This window comes from Myxine glutinosa, chromosome 5, assembly GCF_964187855.1.
Source record: "Myxine glutinosa chromosome 5, kmMyxGlut1.1, whole genome shotgun sequence".
Lineage (NCBI taxonomy): Eukaryota > Metazoa > Chordata > Myxini > Myxiniformes > Myxinidae > Myxine > Myxine glutinosa.
The window spans coordinates 118,349,960-118,374,050 of NC_136265.1; the positions used below are offsets into that span (position 1 = coordinate 118,349,960).

At 46.4% G+C, this 24,091-nt stretch overlaps 1 protein-coding gene across 7 annotated transcripts in view; it reads left to right on the plus strand.

The window, feature by feature from the left end:
* Positions 1-24,091, plus strand: part of HDX (highly divergent homeobox) — a 131,584-nt gene that overhangs the window by 101,739 nt on the left and 5,754 nt on the right. For 6 of the 7 annotated variants that reach the window (XM_068116421.2, XM_068116420.2, XM_068116425.2 and 3 more), the window contains 10 exons: positions 4,234-4,342; positions 5,214-5,410; positions 7,779-7,945; positions 8,300-8,496; positions 8,894-9,232; positions 9,424-9,539; positions 9,727-9,765; positions 11,470-11,616; positions 11,751-12,162; positions 15,063-15,187. In XM_068116421.2, the coding sequence (XP_067972522.2) occupies positions 4,234-4,342; positions 5,214-5,410; positions 7,779-7,945; positions 8,300-8,496; positions 8,894-9,232; positions 9,424-9,539; positions 9,727-9,765; positions 11,470-11,616; positions 11,751-12,162; positions 15,063-15,187 (1,848 nt within the window). The remainder of the gene's footprint in view (positions 1-4,233; positions 4,343-5,213; positions 5,411-7,778; positions 7,946-8,299; positions 8,497-8,893; positions 9,233-9,423; positions 9,540-9,726; positions 9,766-11,469; positions 11,617-11,750; positions 12,163-15,062; positions 15,188-24,091) is intronic. The other variant, XM_068116426.2, reaches the window with a different exon arrangement.

The following is a 24,091-nucleotide window of genomic DNA, read 5'->3' on the forward strand; positions in this document are numbered from 1 at the left end:
TTTTTAACCAAATAGTGTAGAAAAATATTATAGGTGCCATTTCCAACTAAATTGGGGATGCCCATTCATTTGGTGATACTTTTGAGATCGCCAGATCTGAATATAAACCTTAGATGTAAAATGTGGTGGTTGGTGCTAACATTGTGTTTTGTTACATTGTGATTTGTTAAGTTTGTGCCAGAAAGGCGAGAACAGTGTACAACACCTGTCACACAAACACTTCCAAAGAACAAGTTGCCACTGTTCAGTAGGCCACCGGTCAAGATTAAGTGAAAACAGAAGGCACAGCTCGCAGCACTGAAGAGTGACTGTGGTCTCTTTTTGAGGCTGTACATCTCCTGTCAAACTCGAGATGGAGACATCGACAATTTCTTCACCCATGAAAACCAGGCAGCCCCACCAGCTATGTCAACTGGAGGAAAATGCGGATTGGGGTAAAAGCAGATCTACTTCACTGCCTGGAATCAGATCTGCTCGAAAACAACAGTACGTCTGTGACCGATGCAACAATTCTCGATGGTGCAGCTGTGGTTCAAATGCTGAATCCTGGAACATCAAGAACATTTCAAGAGTATGGAGAAAGAGTGTTTGCACCATACATCTCTGCTCAACTCGAGAAAAGCAGCCGCATCGACCTTGTCTGGGATGTATACCTACCTGCCAGCCTGAAAGCCTCAACAAGACAGAAGAGGGGAAAGGGCACCAGGAAAAGGGTGACTCCTTCTACTGTGATGCCAAATAACTGGAAGGACTTCCTTCAAGTCGATGAGAACAAAACCAAATTGTTTGCTTTCCTTTCAGGCGAAGCTGTTCATCTTCCTCTAGTCGAGCACAAGGAACTGTATGCAACAGATGGAAGTGAAGTCCTCTGCTCTCCTGCTGAGTCATACTTAGCCCACCTTGCCCCATGTTCACAAGAGGAGGCTGACACTCGTCTACTTCTGCATGTGGCAGATGCTGTGCAAAAGGGGTGTAAGAAGGTGACCTGATGTGGTGGTACTGGCTGTGGCTTCATTCAGCAAGACAGCTCCTGATGAGCTGTGGGTTGCCTTTGGTGTCCGGTCAAGCTTTAGGTACATAGCTGTTCACGAAATGGTTGCCACAATGAATCCAACACAGTGTCTGACTCTCCCAATCTTTCACACTTTCACCGGGTGTGATACTGTATCTGCATTCGCTGGCAGAGGAAAGAAGACTGCCTGGGAAACTTGGAAGTGTTTCCCAGAGGTGAATGATGCTTTCAATGAACTCTTAGGCATGCCAAGTGAGGTCAGTGAAGGCTCAATGTTACTGCTAGAGCGATTTGTGGTGCTGATGAACGACCAAACCAGTGAGAGCACGGAAGTCAATGATGCCAGGAAACAGCTCTTCACACAGAAGTGTCGAACTCTAGAGAACATTCCTCCAACCCAGGCAGCACTCAAGCAGCACATCAAGCGCACTTGCTACCAGGCCAACTGTTGGATCCAGAGATGCCAGACCCATCTGACTGGGGCTGGACAAAGGAGACCACTGAGTGGCAGCCTCTTTGGACCACTCTCCCTGAAGCATCAAAATCGTGCCATGAATTGATCCACTGTGGCTGCAAGAAAGGGTGCACTGGACGCTGCAAGACGCCAAGAAAAAAATTAAGTTTTAAAAGTTCAAATTAACTTTTTCCAATACTAGTTCCAACTGCAGTATCATAAAAATAGATATTTAATGTAATTTGACCTTGACCTTGACCTAAATGCATGTCCTTGTGTTCTGGCGATCTCAAAAGTATCACCAAATGAATGGTTATCCCCAATTTAGTTGGAAATGGCACCTATAATATTTTTCTACACTGTTTGGTTCCAAAATTAAGTGCGTTTGAACATTAGACCCAGTGGACTGGTGGCCATTTTGGATTTGACGTCTCACGGTCCTCAGAGGTCAAATCTGACTTCCCTCCACATCTGAAAATAAACCTTGTGGTATGCACTACCTATGTTAGAAATTTCATGCTTTTCTCATAAAATGCACAATTGTTATAATATGAGAACTTATCCGCTGTACTATAAGTAAACATGTCACAATTGTCACATGTGCGTCTGTAATGCAAGCTTATTTATTAATTTATTCAAATTAGTGTAAGTGTTGTAGTTGACATTCGTTAAAAGAATGTCATGGTCCATGACGTGGTTAATTCAAACAAAATTCCGGATCCATTAATTAATGACATTGTTAATTCCAAAGTAATTCAGGACCCAGTTGCCGGCAGCCTCACGTTATAACAAAACAGTAAATTGTATTGAAAAAAGTACAAAAATCACATTTTATGGAATCTCACAATTTATGGAATCTCACAATTTATGGAATCCCACATTTTATGGCATCCCACATTTTATGGAATCTCACAATTTATGGAATCTCACAATTTATGGAATCCCACAATTTATGGAATCTCACAATTTATGGAATCTCACAATTTATGGAATCTCACAATTTATGCAATCCCACAATTTATGGAATCTCACAATTTATGGAATCCCACATTTTATGGAATCTCACAATTTATGGAATCCCACATTTTATGGAATCTTACAATTTATGGAATCTCACAATTTATGGAATCTCACAATTTATGGAATCCCACAATTTATGGAATCCCACAATTTATGGAATCCCACAATTTATGGAATCTCACAATTTATGGAATCTCACAATTTATGGAATCCCACATTTTATGGAATCCCATATCTTATGGAGTCTCACTTTGTATGGAAACCCAAATATGATGGAATCTCACAATTTATGGAATCACACAATTTATGGAATCCCACATTTTATGGAATCTCACAATTTATGGAATCTCACAATTTATGGAATCTCACAATTTATGGAATCCCACATTTTATGGAATCTCACAATTTATGGAATCTCACAATTTATGGAATCCCACATTTTATGGAATCTCACAATTTATGGAATCTCACAATTTATGGAATCCCACATTTTATGGAATCTCACAATTTATGGAATCTCACAATTTATGGAATCCCACATTTTATGGAATCTCACAATTTATGGAATCTCACAATTTATGGAATCCCACATTTTATGGAATCCCACATTTTATGGAATCTCACAATTTATGGAATCTCACAATTTATGGAATCCCACAATTTATGGAATCCCACATTTTATGGAATTTCACAATTTATGGAATCTCACAATTTATGGAATCTCACAATTTATGGAATCCCACATTTTATGGAATCCCACATTTTATGGAATCTCACAATTTATGGAATCCCACATTTTATGGAATCCCACATTTTATGGAATCCCAAACTTTATGGAATCCCATATCTTATGGAATCTCACTTTGTATGGAAACCCAAATATGATAGAATCCCACAATTTATGGAATCCCACAATTTATGGAATCTCACAATTTATGGAATCTCACAATTTATGGAATCCCACATTTTATGGAATCCCATATCTTATGGAGTCTCACTTTGTATGGAAACCCAAATATGATGGAATCCCACAATTTATGGAATCCCACAATTTATGGAATCCCACAATTTATGGAATCTCACAATTTATGGAATCCCACATTTTATGGAATCCCATATCTTATGGAGTCTCACTTTGTATGGAAACCCAAATATGATGGAATCCCACAATTTATGGAATTGCACATTCACACCAATCTTCCCTTTATAATGGTGATATCCTCGAAAAGTTGTGATCCGGGAAATTACAAGGTGGGATGCAGAGCCTCCTTTTTTCTCCTAATTGTGATCCACCTCCTGAGGAAATTGCCTGGAATCTTTTGATTGATTTAAATTCTGGACAAGCACATCACGGGAGGAATTTTAGTGGAACACAAATCTTGGTTATCTTTAGTAATCCATACGTTGGTTCTGATTTTGTTTGTTGGCTAAAACGAGCTACTTTGACTCCCAGCCCATTGTTCCTGTCGCCGTTTTTTTTTTTTTTTTTTTTTTGTATACAAGATCGAGGCTCGTGTAAGAGCTAAACGTTTTACTAGTTAAGTAAATTTCTCCAAATTGTTTGGGTTTAAGTGAATTGCTTCTCAAAGCCAGCGGTTCTAAGTATCGTACTTATTTCCAAGTATCGTGGTCCTTGAATGTATCCCAGGAGGGATATACAAGGAATGTGCAAACGGCATCATTGGTAAAGTCGGGATCATAAACTGAAAACCGTTTGAGTTGAAAGGTGCTTGGGGATACTTTGCAGGCCTGGATTGGGAACAAGCGCCGAAAACTGGTCCACGAGGCTACCAAAGGTCTTTTGGCTGCACAGCAAGGCTCGATGGAAGGCAGCACGACAATTGGCTCTGCCAGAGGTAAACCAGCTCGACTTGTAACCCATGTTTGAGTGTATTAGATTCCGAGAGAGGGTAACCAGGCTTGAGTTTATCAGTGTTGGTGTGTTGGGGCGGTGTGGGGGGTGGTGGGGGGTGTAACCCAGGCTTGAGTGCATCATTGTTGGTGTGTGGGGGGTGGTGGGGGGTGTAACCCAGGCTTGAGTGCATCAGTGTTGGGGGGGAGGGGGGTGGTGGGGGGTGTAACCCAGGCTTGAGTGCATCAGTGTTGGGGGGGAGGGGGGTGGTGGGGGGTGTAACCCAGGCTTGAGTGTATTAGATTCCGAGAGAGGGTAACCAGGCTTGAGTTTATCAGTGTTGGTGTGTTGGGGCGGTGTAACCCAGGCTTGCGTGCATCAGTGTTGGTGTGTGGGGGTGTAACCCAGGCTTGAGTGCATCAGTGTTGGGGGGGAGGGGGTTGGGGGGAGGTGGAAGGTGGGGTGTAATATTTCCGAAACTTGTAGGTTTGTTTATGATTGTAAAATGAAAGCAAATCATCTATTGTGATAATAGCAAGGCCCTACATATAGAAAGGTCGAAAGTTTTTTCTCAAGACCATGAAGGAATTGTCATGTACCCAGAGAAGCTCAGCACAAGTGTTCATCCTTTTTTGTCATCTCCAGTCAGTGTTACGCATTTTCCCTACCATTAGGTAGGTTTCCGGAAGCCATTGGAGTAGAAATCATGTTGTTGACTCTAAAATATTTTGAAAAAGGGAAAACTTTTCGACTCTCCCTCGAATAATAGCTGTGACAGTTTCTCACACGTTGTTCGCCGTTTGCTTGCGGGGATGGGTGTTTGACTTGTATTATTGTCACGAGGGTCGAGTCTCCACCATGCTGTCGACCTGCAGGAGTTGTTCCCGGTTCCAACGCGCACGCCGGAGCCACGAGCCACCCGGTGAGCCAGTTCTCGGGGCGTTACGGGCGACCAGGAGCGCCCGAGTCGACGTACCAAGCGAGGTGCACCCCCCGTGCATCCCAAGTTGGTCACACGCGCTACCTCGCGGCTTCGCCAAAAGCTCCAAGCTGCTCCCCACTCGAGTACCACGTAATGGAACATGTTTCTTATGCATCGATAAAATGGGCAGAACATAGGTTAACATACTATAACACGGGGTGGAGCGCTCTCTTCAACTCCTCGTGTTTTAATCGCCATAATCACGAGCACCGTCGTGCTGTCGGTGGCTTGTTTGTCACTTTTGGAGTCAGTCGCACATTCGCCATCTTGGTGTTGTGCAGTCTGGATGTGGCACCGTACACCCACCTGTGTTCAAATGGCATGTTAACAAGACTGCACTACTCATGTTTCTGAACAACTCATTACCGTCCTTGTGTTCATCTGTACATGTGATTGGTTTACTCATGATATTAACTTTTTCCTTCGGGCCGTCACACACTAACTGACACAACGCAACAAGATTCTTGGTGACAGTTCTTGCTTCTTGGCAATGTTGTAATGTGCGGCAGTTGAATATCAGCGTCTTACTAGTTTTTACTCCTCAGTCACATTTGCTCTACGGCTAGGATACGGCGGCCGTACCCCCCCTAAATTGACAGAAACATGCGGCGGCCGCAGAGTTTCTGAGGTGGCCCTAGGGCATATGGCTATCTTTCACAGGCCATAGGGGTCACCGTGGAATTATAGCGTGGAGTTATAACTTTTTTCATTTCTAGGTCGGCCGTAGCAATTCGACAAGCCGTAGCCATGACAACTGTAAGTGCTGTTATACATATGAAAAAGAACTGGTATATATACCCACTCGTTACCGTCCGTCTGGCCGCACGTTCGCCTTAGGGCCCCCCTGCGGTCGCCTTGCGGGCACCTTGAGGCTACCTTGCGTCTGCCTTGAAAATTCTATGGCCGCCGCAGGGACGCCCTAAGGTCACCGTGCGACATCAAATCAAAGACCGTACGGCACCCCCACGTTTTCGGTCTCCACAATTTCTAAATACCCCGTGCGGCTACCCGAAAAATAAAAACATATGTGACTGCTACATTGTGTGACCGTGGAAATACTGCGGCCGCCCTATAATTGCTAGTGGCCGTAGATTTTTTAGACCCTACGGCCGCCGAGCCAAATGTGACTGAAGCATTAGTTTTAGTGCTACTAGTTTTTCAGGTGCAACGGTGACAATTGTAAGAGTTGATGGAGGTATCGGTATCGATCATGTCCCATGGTGTAGTGTGCGGCAGTCTCTGACAATGGCCAAAGCGGGGCAATGTGTTGACCAATTATACCTCTGCTTTCTGTAGCTTCCAGCCATAGCATTAATATGGCAGAGTTTTGGTCAGAAAAGAAAGAGGCCCAGCTCCTAGATTTGTGGCACGTTCATGCCAGCCTGTATGATAGTCGCGGCACATCGTATTGAAAGGGTGTCGTTGGTTGTTATCTCCATTTGCTGGTTTCAGGAGGTGGAACGGAGTCCTCCCGGGACCCAAAGTATCCTCCTCCTCTTCGGTAAAGGGTCACGTGGTTCATGGACCAAACTGTTCAACTTTTTCAGAGTTTTGTTCCAAGTTCTCTTTTCAGGATCTTCACCGAACCCCGGATTGCCTCCAGTTGTAGTTCATTTGCGGTAATATTCCCGGGATGGTTTTTATAATCTCGGTGAGGTTCTTCTTCATCATTCCTGTTGCTGCAATTATCACTGGCACAATTTCGAAGCTCTTCAGCTTCCAAGGTCTCTTGACCTCATTTTGAGTGTGTGTGTGTGTGTGTGTGTTTAATGTTATAAAATAATGAAACTAGTAATTGAACATGTAATTTAGTCTTGATTCCATCACTCCTGGTGTGATGAGTCCCATGACGCCGTTGCAGGGTTTCCGACTGGCCTTATTGACAGTATACTGTTGCCATGGTGAAGGCATACGTGCCTGCACCGTGTGCCACCTTTCCTTTTTCAAATATTGTCCGTAGTACTGAAAAAACGGGACAAATGGCATCCCAGTTAGGTATGAAACGACGATCCCGTAAAATAGGTGACACCTGGTGGACCTGGCATACACATGCACACACATGCTTCTCCTTTTAGTAATAGACAATGAGGTTAAGTTTGTAAACTTTTATTTGTGCTAATTGAGTTATCTGCCATAAATAACGAAATTCCAAACGTTGCATCCCATTCAATGTTTTTCGTCAAAGGAAATATCTCCAATTTATCTCGGATGCATACGTGAGTTCAGCACAAAATTGGCAGACTTTTGACCCGACCCCTCTTTCCCGATCCTTTGTGTTCCATCCATGTCCCTTAGCTTCACTTCCCTTAACATCAGTCATCCTAAACTCCGATATTTCTCTCCCTACTCCTTCCATAATGAACCTATTTGAGTATACCTTGGATATACCATTGGATCATTGTAGAACCAAATGGGAATGCACCAAGTGAACCTGTCTATCTATCCATTGTGTATCCAGGTCAGAGGTGTGAGACAGGCCCTGCGCCCAAACATGGCACTGCCACTCGTGCGTCCATTGGAGGCACGGGGAATCCCGACGGGCCCAAGGTCGTGCCACTCCCGCTCCCAAGTCCAGCTCATGCCTGGAAGGACCATAAAGATGGAACCAGTGGGCATAGAAGAAAGGTGAGAATAGGTTTGGCTTTATGCACTGCATCCTGAGGACCATTTACGTGGAACGGCAGTTGAGCCTTAGCGTTTAGTTCGTTTAACACATAGGTGGTGGGAGGTGGATGGAAAAGCTGGACATTGTTTGGCAAGTCATGAATACTGCTGTCATTTGGACCACCAAGGTGGGGTAGACCCAAGGGACTCCTTATAGGACCCCATTCGTTAATTTAACAGTCAGGTGGTTTGAGAGATGCCAGGTAAGAGTTGATACGTGATTGAAATATCACCGAAATACTTGCTGTGGGAAACAAAATTTGTTCTTTGAGCTTTGCCATCTGTGGGTTTTTGTATGACATGTTGTCTCCTCAGCCCTTCCAAGTCTTGGCAGGCCTCATACTCTATACAGCGAGGAGCAAGCACTGGGATTCGGTCTATCCTGCCTGCTTCCAGGACCCTGTGTCCTGCTGGAAGTTTGACCTCTCATCAAGGCTCGCGTCTTCAAATTCGGAGCGTCGTCTCCCTTGGAGAGCAACAGCAGCATTCCTCTGTTTTGCATAGGCCTAATCGTGAGTGCGACGCTCGTGTGTCCACAGCAGATTTGTTTGTCCCAGACATTAGAACAATTCCCACTATTGTTTTTTCTGCACCTCTGAATCTTACTGGTGACATAAAGCTCCTGCATCAGCAATCTGTGATATGGTACGGCAAGGCACGGGTTCACCTTTCGTGTGAAAGGGATGTGATTGAGCTGGTCAGGCATGAGAATGATCCTCACTTTTGATTGGAGGAAACTGTTTTGCATGCCTAGTCAATTAACCCTTGCTGTGGAAACGGTTCGTTTATCAACGTTATTAATTTGACTGCCTGGGTCGATTTTGGAAATACTTGCGCAGGTCAGTCCTCGTTAGACCGTTGTGCTAAGTGGTACAAGGCATTGTCGGTACTTTTCCTTCTAAATCGCAGTGCCTGGGGGCGATGGTGTCGGCCTTTCTATTGCCATGGCAACTGGTGACCTGGACGAATATTCCCTGGAGGAGGAGCGAGCACGCGAGGGACCGCAGACGTCCCAAGAATGCGAGAGCGCCAACATTGACGGCGGTACCGCCGGCCAGGACTGGTGCCTAAGAGGAACCACGCCAAGTCCTTCTGCGAGCATAGCTACGGCGAGCAACCCCAGTACGATGCGAGCTCGTGACCTTTCTCCAGAGAGAGCGGTGCACGCCGCTCGCTCGCTCGTGTGTCTCGCTGAATCCGTAGACAGGCTCTCAACGACCTCACAAGTGGTTACGCAGCGGAGTGAAGGTATGAACAGTCATTTGTTCACCACATTACCCCACTCTGTGTCACATTACCAAATTATTAATTAATTCATTCCATCGCTCATCTTACTTGTTGTATTCCTTACCCAATGATTGTATGATTATTGTCCATTTTATTCTCTATTCTCATTATTCGGGCCTCCTTCTCATACTCATATGTTTCCTGCCTCTCAGCCATGCATTCGCCGAGCAGCCTCACTCCTACGACCTATGGTCCTGCGCATGCAGTGGTGTCACCATTTGCTCACGGTCTCTTGCAGAGCGGTGGTTCGCAAGGTGGTTCTCATCAGGTGGGTCTGGTTTGGCAGCACAGCTATAGAGGCTCCGTAATGATTTGATATCAAAAGCTTAAACTATTTTACATGTTTGTGTGTGTGTGTGTGTGTGTGTGTGTGTGTGTGTGTGTGTGTGTGTGTGTGTGTGTCAGTCCGTCCGTCCGTCCATGCATGTGTGACCATTTTCTGATTTCTTTCGCAGCCTTTTCTTCATTTTTTCTGCGGAGGAAGAAAAAGAGTGGTGAGGACTCCTCACAAGTCTCCTCTCACCCTTCCTTACTCTGTCTGTTCATTATATGATTGGCTTGCTCATCTTATGGTTAACCTCTACAAACAAACTTTGTTTCACTTCTGAAACTTTGATGCTTTTTGGCCCTCCTGTGATGGCTTCCAAAGTGTATTATGTTAATGCCTTTGTATTGTTGCGGATCTCGTCGCCGGCCTTCTCCCCTTACCAAGGGGGGATTAGTCCCCTTGTCTTTGACTGGCCGACGGGACCCGGGACCCATGACGTCCTTCCCGGACAGCACGAAATAGGGTATCAGGACTAGAATCGCTATTACCTAATTACTCGTGCTGCCCTGAAACGAGGAAATAAGCCCCGCACGAATCACACGTGTTGAGGCGCCGAGCGGTGCGTACACGCGATCCGTGCCATGTAGTTGGTGACCCCGGTTCTAGCGATCTTAATCGTGCCATGCTTACCCAATGGTGAAATCACACAGGCGATCGAATTGGGAAGAAAGGAATAACAAGATTTATTTACACTATTTACAATGGTTCAGAAAAAAGGGGACACAGTGCAGCCTTAAAAACAGTCTTAACTTACTACCCAGGACAAACAGGCCCATCTCACACACAGACACACTCACACGGGGCTTGCAGCTGCAGGATGATGTTCACCACGTCCAGGGATGGCTCTCGTGCAGCTCCCTCCGGTCTCCGGCTCGTCCCGTGCAGATGGTAAGTAGAGGGGCAGGAGCTCTCCGCGTGTCGTTTGGTGCACAAGGGTTAATACGGGGCGAACGGTAGGGTCTGGGCTCTGGCGGTTGGCGGTGATCACTGGCGGCTATTGCCGCGTTTACTCGCGTGGCTGAATAGGCGCTATCCGCCACCGGCGCGTCTGGCTGCCTTTCCTCTGGCGTGGACGTTATACTCGAGATATAGTGCAATGCCTCCAAAGCGAGCGATGCGAATCAAGTTCTTCACAGTCCTCTCACGTGCGCTCTCTCCTTGCGAGTCCTCTCGTGCAAATCAGTCCTCTGATAAGTCCTTACAAGGGCAGTCCTGTGCAGTCGAGTCCCTCTCATAAGTCCTTTCAAGGGCTTTGTGCAAAGACTTTTATAGGCACGCCCCGCGAACCTTCTAGCACTTACCAGACGCGCCTTACCACGCCCTGTCACGTCATGCAGTTAGAGCCCTGGTTGGCTGGTGGCTCTTACCGTCATCGCCTCTGACGCTCCGCCTTGACGCCACCCCCACCCCGACCTCGCGCTCCTCCCCCTTCTCAGGCCTACCTCGTGTCACTCGACTAGTGAGCGAGCAAAGGGCAGCAAAATGCTGCGGGCAGCCAAAGCGTAACAAATGCTGCGGGCAGCCAAAGCGTAACAAATGCTGCGGGCAGCCAAAGCGTAACAAACTGAGTGGGTCAGCCAAATGGGGCGCGGGATCAATTATGCCCCTAGAGGTAGAATTGGAGGGTGCCACAAAAATGAAGGGGACCTAAACTCATGTCTTTACACAACGCAGATATTACTAGGGGAAATGGCCTATACTTACACATACTATGACATAACTAATACTACAGGTGGTCTACGTGTTGCTCGTGGACTAACTATGGGGGGCAACCCTTTAACCTTTAATGATCAATATGTGCAATCTCAAAACCGTAGCAGTATAAAGAATATAAAATCAAGCCATGTGATCATGCCTCCTCATTGTGCAGATGCAGGACCGAACTCAGTTCAGTCCACAGGACCTAGCATTACTAAAGAGGTTTTGGGATGATGGAATGACAAGCTTGGGTTCCATCTGTAAGGAGAAAATGGAATCAGTTGCTGCTGAGCTCAACATTGACTGTGAGATTGTACGGGTGAGTGTGGTTGTTGAAAGGTATATACGGTACCACGCAATGGCTGGACAAGACCCGCTGTAATTCCTGCACTTACTTGGGTAGTAAACTTTGGGGTTTTTTATTTACTTAGCCAAATGTCCAATATTCTGCAGAATTGGATCGGTAACCAACGGCGTCGATATCGTCACCAAGGCCGTGAGCCCCCACCACCACGTGGCGGTCCTCCGTCGCTCCTCCACTCCGTCATTCCCTCCGCCTCTCCGGAGCCAATCGGCACAGATGGCTTGTCACAAGGTCTGCCGAGTGATCCAGGAAGCAGCCAGGATGTGTTTGACAACTGGGATGGTGAGGAGATGGCAGTCTGCAGCGGCCCAGCATCAATAGCGTCAGACAGCTCTCATAATGAGGCAGTGTCTGGACAATATCATGCTGTTTCAGACCAGAATGATCTCTTGAGACCTTATGGCGCGAACTCCAGGAGTGGGCAGGTATCTGCATGTGATGACGAGCCTGTCGACGAAATGGAGAGCGAGGGAGTAGCAGAAGACATGATGGAGGATGGAGGTAAGGCAAAGTTATTAAACGTTTTACTCTTAAACGTTTAACGTTTAACTCTCAAACCTGTCTCCTTCCTCCAAATCCTGGTGGCATCTGGTCAAATCCGTTTCTGGTGTTTGTTCCCCCTCCATCCCCTCCCTTACCTCAAATGGCTACACAGTTGACACCGCACGTGACAAACCCGAATGCCTCAACTCTGTGTTTGCCTCAAAATATTGTGTCCCAAACCCATCTCTCTCTGTTCCCACCTTTCCCAGTCGAACCCAACTGCTCCTGGAATCTGTGTCCTTCTCTCCTGACAAGGTGGAGAAGTTTTTTGTCAAACCTCGACTCTGATTCTGCAACTGGACCAGACGGCATCAGCCCACGGGTCCTAAAATCCTGCTCTGCCGCTCTATCTCACCCTCTCTCTGTTCTTTTCACCCTCTCTTTTGCTCAAGGTAATCTGCCAGCATCTTGGAAATCAGCAAACATTACCGCTTTACACAAAAAATGTGCAAAAACAGATCCTTGCAACGACAGACCAATCAGCCTGCTTCCAATTATCAGCAAAGTCATGGAATCCATCATTGCTTCGGATATCAAATCCTTCCTCTTCTCCAATGGCTTGATCTCTGATCATCAATTTGGATTCAGACCAGGTCATTCTACTCTGGACATGTTGCTTCTGCTGTCTCAACAATGGATGGAGGTCCTCAATGCCAAACAGGAAATCAGAGCTGTCTCACTTGACATATCACGTGCCTTCGATACAGTCTGGCACCCAGCTCTGCTCACCAAACTCTCCTCCTATGGTATCCATGGAAATCTCCACTCATGGCTTGCGGACGTCCTCTCTGGTCGTAGGCAACGTGTGGCCCTGAATGGATTTCTCTCATCTCCCCTTCCTGTTCTGGCTGGAGTTCCCCAAGGTAGTGTTCTGGGCCGTGGTGGTCTTCATCAATGATCTCTCCGACTCTCTGGAAAATCCTCTCTATCTCTTTGCTGATGACTCCACTATCTGCCGCTCCCTCCATTCCTCATCCCTCAGATCGGCAGTCTGCAGCCTCCTCACTCTCTGCAGTCCTGGACAAAATCACAGACTGGTCAAACAAGTGGAACATGTCTTTCAATCCTGACAAATCTCACACTCTCACAATGTCTCTCCGAAAGGACCGACTGGAAAACCCTCCCATCTACTTTCTCAACAATCCTTGCCAAGAAGTTCTGTCGCTCAAGCTTTTGGGTCTCACTATCTGCCATGATCTTTCTTGGGAAAACCACATTTCCAAGCTGGCCTCCAAAGCCAGTCGCCGACTGGGCATCCTCCGTCGTGCGAAGTCCTTCCTTGGCACACCTGAGCTCCTCACCACATACAAGGCTTACATCCGCAGCTCAATGGAATACTGTTCCCCCCTCTGGGCTGGTGCTCCTGCCTCACACCTAGCTCGGCTTCACGCTGTTGAAACTAAAGCTTTCAGAATCATTGGAATCTCTTGCGATGAAGTTAACTCCGAGGGCCTTTCACTCACTCACCGCAGGCAGGTTGGTGGTCTTTCTGTCTTCTACTGACTCCTCTCCGGCCTTGCTCCCCCAGCTCTCTGTGCTCTGTCCCCCCCCAATATTCCTTCAGGTCGCACAAGATCTGCCTGCAACCCTCTTATGGTTAAACTGCCAAAATCTAGGCTCTCTGCTCACCTTCACTCTTTCATTCCCCTTTTCTCCCACCTCTGGAACAAACTCCCCTACTCCCTTCAATCCCACTCCCCCTCCAGGTCTTTAAAACAGCTGTTCACCACCATGTCTTATCTTCCCCCATCCAAAACCTTGATCTTTTCTACCCCTGGTAATTCACCCCAGATAGTTTTTTTTTTGAAATTCCAACTTCTTTCCTGGAAGTCTTTGCAGTGTCCATACGTTTTATACCTCTCCCACCTCCCCCCAAAGCCCTCCCCCTCCCACATTTCTCCCGATGTCCCTGCTTTCAAATGTTGTGTTTGTGTCCTTCCCCCTCTCTCCACATCTTGTCTACCGCTCCCCTTATTTTTTGTGTTTCATGTGTCGGTTTGACTTTTTGTGTGATTAATGTTAGCTCTTTCACGAGCCTCGATCTTGTATACAAAAAAAAAAAAAATTGCTTCCTGCAGTTAAATATCCACAAAAGATTTTACATTTCCAAGGATGGAATGATTTTGCTTGAGTGAGTGGTTTCTTGGGTGTGCCTGCCAAACAGGATGTGAATTGGACATAATGATATCCGTAAAAGATATGCGCAGATCATTTGAGGACGTGCCCATAACTGATTGACATCTGACCCACCAAAGAACGTTCCATAAAGTCCTAAAAGTAATGATTGTCACATCCAGCCTAACACTAACATTGACATTTTGGAATACTGTAATACCCCTGTTTACATCGCCCCTTTTTATATTGTTCCGCAAGTACGTCGTCATGTTATTAATACCATGCCCTGATTTGCATCTCCTACATCACTTAAGAAGCCATACCTTTTATTCTCAAACGTTTTCAGAGCTTACCAGACTGATAAAGATGCCAGGATACATAATGCCAAAGTACCAAATTGGGAGATCGTAAAATCACCGAAAGAACTACTCCACTTTGCTTCGCACGTTAAGACATGTACTGTACTGTAGATTGGCCAAGAGGCGGTGTAACAGTATTACCTCAGACGTTATATTAGATGTTGATATCATCCGTTGATATCACCGGGTTATTAATTTAGCCTCCGACTGTGGTGCGTACCATCTATAAAAAAAATTCTGACATTCATCGAAGGAAGAGGAAGAAGAAGTAGTACCGCCATGTTTGACCTCTTTTGGAAGATGTTTATTTTTATTTAAATATGTCTGGTAATTGTTTATTTATTTAAACATGTATGTATTTGATGTTCTATCACATGTCCTTAGGAGGAGACGAAGCGATCAGCAGGCCTGAGCAGGACGTCCATGAGGAAAGTCCAAAGGCGGGTAACCAGGACTATGAGAATGAGAACCTCCAGGATGAGTGGCCTTCGGATCTGTCCTGTCACGTGGTATGCATTCGCGTGTTGTGGTTTACAGGTTTTTTGTTGAGTAACACTTTGGCTGCATCATTCTTAGTGTAAAGAGTAGAGGAAGTTTTTCCATAGTTGTGGGGCTGGTGAGAGTGATCGCTTTTAACATAATGTCTGCATTTGTAGCCGTTCTCCATAAATTTCATCATTAATGGATTTGCATCATTAATGGAGTCGAGATGCACATTCAACAACAAAAGCAACACCGTGCCCAGCAAGTCGAGGCTGCGGTCCAACGGTTCGACCACCGAGCGGTCTTGATCCGGAACGTCGAAAGGTCAGACCCGAGCCGAGCCTTGCTGTGGGCGGCTGTGATCGTCAATGGTGTTTTCATTTTTCATAAATAGTACCGCAAAGTGGGCGTAACCCCTCAGCCTATGCATGGTGGGAACCAATTTCAAGATGGCTGCCGTGGCGGCCATATTGAAAATCGCAGCACGCCAATTTTCGAAAGGAACCTTCCTCTACTCAACCCCAACACACACTGCAAAAATGGATTTAATCGGACAAGCCGTTCTGCTCGAAATTGACGGAAACCAATTTCAAGATGGCTGCCATGGCGGCCATATTGAAAATCGCAGCACGCCCATTTTCGAAAGGAACCTTCCTCTATTCAACCCCAACACACACTGCAAAAATGGATTTAATCGGACAAGCTGTTCTGCTCGAAATTGACGGAAACCAAAAGTTGACGGACGCCCGGATGGCTGCCATGGCGGCCATATTGAAAATCGCAGCGCGCCCATTTTCGAAAGGAACCTTACTCTACTCAACCCCAACACACACTGCAAAAATGGATTTAATTGGACAAGCCGTTCTCCTTGAAATTGACGGAAACCAAAAGTTGACGGATGCCCGGACGATGCCCGTGACGACAATACCCCTAGCCCAATTTGGGCTGAGGGGTGAAAACTATGAATGGAACAACTCCCCATAAAAAGGACACGGAACATGAAAGGATTTAAAGAGCCAGACAGTTGCAGGTGAAAAACAGCTTTGTCGGACTGTGACTGCCGAGGACGATCGAAGGTGCACTCTAGAAAGTAGAAAATTGGAATTTGGCCTGGGAACTGGCATGGAATGGTCCGTCGGTTTTGAGAGACACCCCAAGGCCTTCTGTGCCTGCAAATGAGTGCTGTGAACAGGACAGCAACGGATGCAAATTTCTCATCAACTCTCCCTGTTTTACTTATTTGTTTATTCATTCTTAAATCAAAATATTAGCTCATTGAAGAAGAGAAGAATTCCGGAAGATGAGGGAGTTTAGACCAATACAGATGGATGGGAGGGAGCAAGAGGACATTCCACATCCATTGAAATGTAACCTGTAAATGAGGATAACTCCGCGTCCTGGCGGATTGCTAAATCAACATGAGCGCCAATTAGTCTACCAGCGTCCTCCGTCCAATTTACCATTTACCTGTGGGTCACGTAGTTTTCCAACCGGGTCTCGCGCCCTCAATATGCACTGCTCCTGTCTTTTAAATCTGAATTGGATGCAGCAAAGCGCAAACTGCCAGTGCACATCGGATAGAGACCGGAGCCAATTAGTTGGGGTATAAAACCTCCCAGGCTAACACTACATTCAGACTATACTAGACTAATGGAAGAAAGAACCACCTTTCAAGGCCATTTCCCCCGCAGAGCAGGGGTTGGCCTTTTTTGGGCACCGTGGTCCCCTTTTTGAAGCAATATTTTATGGCCGGATGCCCTTCCTGCCGCCAACCCTGTTAGTCGCCTCTTGCGACACACAGGGAATTACCAGTTAACTGGTACTCAATTTGCCGACCTCGGAAGGATGACAGGCTGAGTCAACCCCCCTGGCGTTAATTCAGCGATGACCGGGATTCGAACCCAGGATCCTAGGAACCCAAGCTGGCACCCTAACCGCCAAGCCAACACTAGACTAATGGAAGAAAGGACAAACACAAAAGCAATTTCATTTTATTTAATAATTAAATTAATAATTTAATGGAAAGCAATCAATGGTTCAAGCAAACAAAAATGTAGAAGGGATCAAAAATGGACAAATCATAGGTACAAACAGCAGAGTTGTCCTGATCTACCTAGCTAATACTCCTTACCTATATAACATTACAATGGCGCCCAACAGACTCATCATGCGGAAGGGTAGACGAGACAATAAGGATAGAGCAGTGCGGGGATTTTGCGACTTCTTGGCTCACCGAGGGTGGACTGACCATCCCGTGTTGCCCTTTTCGCTGGGGGAGGGGGTAAAAAAAACAGGAATACTGGTAATTAGGGTGCGTGTTAAAGAGGAGCGGGTGGGGTGCAAGTGAGAGTGCGAGGAGAAAGCTGGAAAGAAGTGTGTATTAGTACGGTCTCTCTGTAAAGAATCGTTTGGCGGCTTTGCCTTCATTGAGCTCTTGTGCTTCCAAAATGGAAGATTACAAAAGAGAAAGAACGTGTGAGGAGAAAGAACTTGATGTTTGAGGTGATGATCGGCCTGGCCTTTTCACTCCGGAGAACGGATGTGCCCTGCATGGCGTGGCACCAGGATCGCTCTCTTGCCCAGCACTCTATCCCGCCAACTCTGTTCCACAGCCCTGTCCCACTTGCTTCAGCTCCGTCCCGCCTTTTGCAGTATACCACGTGACCAAGCCAATAATCACCTGAGGCACGTCCATGATGCGCTGCTTAAATAGCGGCTAGGCAGGGGCACAGCTTTGGCGGGGACCAGGAGCGTCTCTAGGCGTGGTTACCGGGATTGCGGCATGCCCACTGGTGCACACACGAGCTCCCGAGTCGCGTCACCCTCCTCGCAAGTTTGCTGTCGCGGAAATTGCATCATTACCACCCGGAACGAGCCATGGCTCAGAGCTCCTCACTTAACACTGGCCTGATTGCTTTCGGCTGCACCTTTGAGGTGCAAACATGCGCTGGTTGTCTAACCGACATGACAGGCAAGTGGAGCGCCAAGGCTACTGAATAAAGGTTACAGACTGATTAGCGCACATTTGCCCTTCGTGATATTGAGGTCTGAGAATCCAGGTTTGAGGTATCCACCACCGGCGCATCACGCAGTCGGTCCCGTTGCTTTGAAGGTGGCGGAGGGCGTCTGCTGCAGGTGTGTGGTGATTGTGGTGAGGCGGTGGTAGAGGAGGAATGACGGTTGAGCAGTGTTTGTGATGGCATTGTGGTTGAGGCAGCGTGGTGGTTGAGTTGTGGTTGATGTGTGTAGTGATCTTGTATAATGGTTTAATGAACTGACTTGGTAATAAATGTTTGTGTATGAATATCTCAGAGTGGTGTGGGTATTGTGGTGATTGTTTGGTGTGGGTATTGTGGTTATTGTTTGGCATGGGTATTGTGGTGATTGTTTGGTGTGGGTATTGTGGTGATTGTTTGGCATGGGTATTGTGGTGATTGTTTGGCATGGGTATTGTGGTGATTGTTTGGCATGGGTATTGTGGTGATTGTTTGGCATGGGTATTGTGGTGATTGTTTGGCATGGGTATTGTGGTGATTGTTTGGCATGGGTATTGTGGTGATTGTTTGGCATGGGTATTGTGGTGATTGTTTGGCATGGGTATTGTGGTGATTGTTTGGCATGGGTATTGTGGTGATTGTTTGGTGTGGGTATTGTGGTTATTGTTTGGTGTCGGTATTGTTTGGTTTGGATATTGTGGTTATTGTTTGGTGTCGGTATTGTGGTGATTGTTTGGCATGGGTATTGTGGTGATTGTTTGGTGTGGGTATTGTGGTGATTGTTTGGCATGGGTATTGTGGTGATTGTTTGGCATTGGTATTGTGGTGATTGTTTGGCATGGGTATTGTGGTGATTGTTTGGCATGGGTATTGTGGTGATTGTTTGGCATGGGTATTGTGGTGATTGTTTGGTGTGGGTATTGTGGTTATTGTTTGGTGTCGGTATTGTTTGGTTTGGATATTGTGGTTATTGTTTGGTGTCGGTATTGTTTGGTTTGGATATTGTGGTGATTGTTTGGTGTGGGTATTGTGATGATTGTTTGGTTTGGGTATTGTGATGATTGTTTGGTGTGGATATTGTGGTGATTGTTTGGTGTGGGTATTGTGATGATTGTTTGGTTTGGATATTGTGGTGATTGTTTGGTGTGGGTATTGTGGTGATTGTTTGGTGTGGGTATTGTGGTGGTTGTTTGGTGTAGGTATTGTGGTGATTGTTTGGTGTGGGTATTGTGATGATTGTTTGGTTTGGGTATTGTGATGATTGTTTGGTGTGGATATTGTGGTGATTGTTTGGTGTGGGTATTGTGGTGATTGTTTGGTGTGGATATTGTGGTGATTGTTTGGTGTGGGTATTGTGGTGATTGTTTGGTGTGGGTATTGTGGTGATTGTTTGGAATGGGTATTGTGATTGTTTGGTGTGTATATTGCAGTTTGGTTTTGGCAGGCATATGCAAATGAGGTAAGGCGGTTGAGCGGTGCAGGTGGCGTGAGTAAGGTTTTGGTGTCGTGGCATTTGTTTGAGTTTACTTCATAGGAAATGGTCCGCAAAAGGGAAAAACCCACGCTAATCCCACACAATGCATATTGACCCATGAAAGCCACAACACAGAAGAGGAAGACTATCTGAACGATTACTAATGACACAAGCATTCTGGGTATTGCGCTGCAATACATGTCCCCTACCGGCAGTCTGTCGTCCGGAAAACTGTTGGGGAAATTACCAAGGGTTATTTACCCACAGGTTCTGAATCGTTCCCAATCGCTAATTACCTCAGGACAGACTCACCTGTGATTCGCACTCGGGACTTCGATTTACACACCTTGCAGACAGGTCAGCAGAAGCACGACAAAATAAGTTGTTGATGAAGAACGTTTCGAGTCGCTAAATATCAGTAATTTATTATATTTTCCGGTTCACGATCAATGATTGATGTGTATATATATGTTGCTCGGCTTGGCTCCGCCCCTCCCGAAAGCGCGCGCTGTGTCGCGCTTTTGATGTTCGCAGATGAGGCTGAGGGCGCGTGGTGCGGCTTGAGGAGAACTCTGGAATAAACAAGAGATATCCATTAACAAAAAAAAAATTCATTTAATTAATGATATCTGCCAAACCACGTGCCCTATCGCAAATTCCAAAAGGACATTTTAGTAGACTGACATGCTGAATAGATCTGTGAAGTTTCCCCTCGATTGGATCAAAAATGACGGAAGAGCTCGGTTTTAAAGGTTCATGCTTAAAAACGTCATAACTCTGAAACTATGTGACGCATGACGTCATGCTCGTTGACTTTTTTGTTCGTCATGGGTATGCAATTTTGCCTGCAAAGTTTGGCCTCGATTTGTTCAGCCGTTACAGAGAAAAAGGGGTTTTCGTGTTTTCACGAAAAACAATATGGCGGCCGAACCACGTGACCTGTGACGTCATAATTACCATTAAAATATTCTACAGACCGAGTCCCCCCTAAGGTGAAAATTTGATCTCAATTTGATTTGAGAATACCCTACGGTGAAAATTTGATTTGAAAAATTTGGTTTTTAAAGGAAATTAAAACTTTTTTTTTTTTTTGTTTGTTTTTTGTATACTGAATCGAGGCTCGTGAAAGAGTTAACATTTACTTCACAAACAAATCGACCAGACAAACAAAATACACAAAAAGAGGGAGCGGAAGACAAGATGGGGAGAAAAGGGGAAGCACACAAACACAACATCCGAGAGCAGGGAGATGTGTTGAAGGGAGAGGGCCCAGGGGGAGGAGGCATGGGAAGGGGGGGGGGGGGGGGGGGAGGGAGAAGTATAAAGCACAAGCACAAGGACACCAAGGACTTCCAGGACAGAAGTTGGTATTTCAAAAAGTGGAATTGGGGTGAAATTAGCGGGGGTAGAAAAGATCAAGGTTTTGGATGGGGGAAGATAAGAGATGGTGGTGAACAGCTGTTTTAAAGACTTGGAGGGTGGAGTGGGATTGAAGAGAGTGAGGGAGTTTCTTCCAGAGGTGGGAGAAAAGAGGAATGAAGGAGTGAAGGTGAGCAGAGAGTCTTGATTTTGGCAGTTTAACCAAAAGACGGTTGCAGGCAGATCTTGTGCGACCTGTAGGAATATTTGCGGGACAGAGCCCAGAGAGAGCTGGGGGGGCAAGGCCAGAGAGGAGTCGGTAGAAGACGGAAAGACCACCAACCTGCCTGCGGTGAGTGAGTGAGAGGCCCTTGGAGTTAGCTTCATCGCAGGAGATTCCAATGATTCTGAATGCTTTGGTTTCAACAGCGCGAAGGCGAGCTAGGTGTGAGGCAGGAGCACCAGCCCAGAGGGGAGAGCAGTATTCCATTGAGCTGCGGATGAAAGCCTTGTATGTGGTGAGGAGCTCAGGTGTGCCAAGGAAGGACTTCGCACGACGGAGGATGCCCACTCGGCGACTGGCTTTGGAGGCCAGATTTGAAATGTGGTTTTTCCAGGAAAGATCATGGCAGATAGTGAGACCCAAAAGCTTGAGTGACAGAACTTCTTGGAGAGGATTATTCAGAAAGTGGATGGGAGGGTTGTCCAGTCGGTCTTTTCGGAGAGACATCGTAAGAGTGTGAGATTTGTCAGGATTGAAAGACATGTTCCACTTGTTTGCCCAGTCTGTGATTTTGTCAAGGTCTGCAGAGAGTGAGGAGGCTGCAGACTGCCGATCTGAGGGATGAAGAATGGAGCGACAGAGAGTAGAGTCGTCAGCAAAGAGATAGAGAGGATTTTCAAGAGAGTCAGAGAGATCATTGATGAAGACCAGAAAAAGCACAGGGCCCAGAACACTGCCTTGGGGAACTCCAGCCTGAACAGGAAGAGGAGATGAGAGAAACCCATTCAGGGCCACACGTTGACTATGACTAGAGAGGAAGTCCGCCAGCCATGCGTGGAGATTTCCATGGATACCAAAAGAGGAGAGTTTGGTGAGCAGAGCGGGGTGCCAGACTGTATCGAAGGCACGTGATATGTCAAGGGAGACTGCTCTAATTTCCTGTTTGGCATTGAGGACCTCCATCCATTGTTGAGAAAGCAGAAGCAGCATGTCCAGAGTGGAGTGTCCAGGTCTGAAACCAAATTGATGATCAGAGATCAAGCCATTGGAGAAGAGGAAAGATTTCATATCTGAAGCAATGATGGATTCCATGACCTTGCTGATAATTGGGAGAAGGCTGATTGGTCTGTAGTTGCTGGGATCTGTTTTTGCACCTTTTTTGTGCAAAGCGGTGATGTTGGCAAATTTCCAAGCAGATGGAAGATGACCTTGAGCAAAAGAGAGGGTGAAGAGAACAGAGAGAGGGAGTGAAAGAGCGGAAGAACATGATTTTAGGACCTGTGGGCTGATGCCGTCAGGTCCAGTTGCAGAATCAGAGTCGAGGGTTGACAGACACTTTTCCACCTTGTGAGGAGGAAAGGACACAGAGTCCAGGAGCAGCTGGGTACGACTGGGTACGGTGGGTACAGAGAGGGATGGGTTTGGGACACAAGATTTAGAGGCAAACAAAGAGTTGAGGCATTTGGCTTTTTCACGTGCGGAGTCAGCCGTGTGACCATTTAAGGTGAGGGAGGGGATGGAGGGGGAACAAACACCAGAAACAGATTTTACCAGACGCCACCAGGATTTGGAAGAGGGAGACAGATAAGAGAGTTCGGTCCTGAGGACGGAGAGATATTGTTTCCTGGCTCTCCTGAGGGTGGACACACACTTGTTTCGGGCTTTGTGAAAGGAAATGAGATTTCCTTCCGTTGGATTTGCTTTCCAGGAGACGAAAGCAAGTTGTTTCTGGGCAATAGCCTCACCACAAGATTCCGTGTACCATGGACGGAAGGAAGGGTATGACAACTGAAGACGAGAAGGGATAAATCTGTGCATGAGAGAGAGCAATTTACTTTGGAAGAATTCCCAGGATGAGTCGATGTCAGAGGCAGTAGAGATGGGAGACCAGTCCAGATGATTGATGGCTGCTTGAAGACCGTGCCAGTTGGCCTGAGTGAAATGCCAGACTCGTCGACGCTGAGGAGGCTCTCTGAAAATGGTCAGAGAGTTATCCACTTTAACAAGCACATGATCAGAAGAGCCGATTGGAGCAGAAGAAGAGCAGCAGACATTTTCAGGGAAATTAGTCATAACCAAGTCCAGAAGAGAAGATTCTCCGTTGACTGAGATCCAGGTTGGGAAATTGACAGATTGTGTCAGTCCCAGTGAGTCACAGAAGTCCTTTGCTGAAGAGCCATGGCTGGTGAGAGAGGTACCCACCCCCAGCCAACTGGCATGGTGACAGTTGAAATCACCACATATGAGGAAGAGAGAGTTGGGATGGGTAGATAGAAGTTGGTCCATATTATCAGACAGCGAGATGTAGATGGAGTCATCACTGTTTGGTGGACGGTACAACACGCATATGAACAAAAGGTGGGAGCGAAGGGGAAGCCGTAGCCAAAGGTATTCCTGGGGGTGAGGTGGAGAGAGGGCAGTGCAGGGCGAGTGAGGAAGAGAGTTTTTTATAAAGATAGCAACCCCACCTCCAGGACGAGGCTCAGGTCTATCATACCGGAGGAGGGAGTAACCTGGGAGAGATACCAAGGAATCAGAGACATCATGAAGGAGACATCATGAAATGACATCATGAAAACTTAAAATGGCACTGAGTTAAGGATCATCAGAATTATCAGAATTTCCAAAGTTCAAAGTGTCATAACTTTGTCAAAAATGATCGAAACGTCGTGAAGTTCGAACTCGATCTGTAACCTATCATGAGGAAACCATGGGCCAAGTTTGAAATCATTAGCATTAAGCGTTTAGAAAAAAAGTCCGGACAACTGTTCTTTGCGTGACGGACTGACAGACGGACAGACTGACAGACGGACAGACTGATGGACGGATAGACGGAGGGACGGCGTGCAAACCTATAGTCCTCTCCGGTGTACACCGG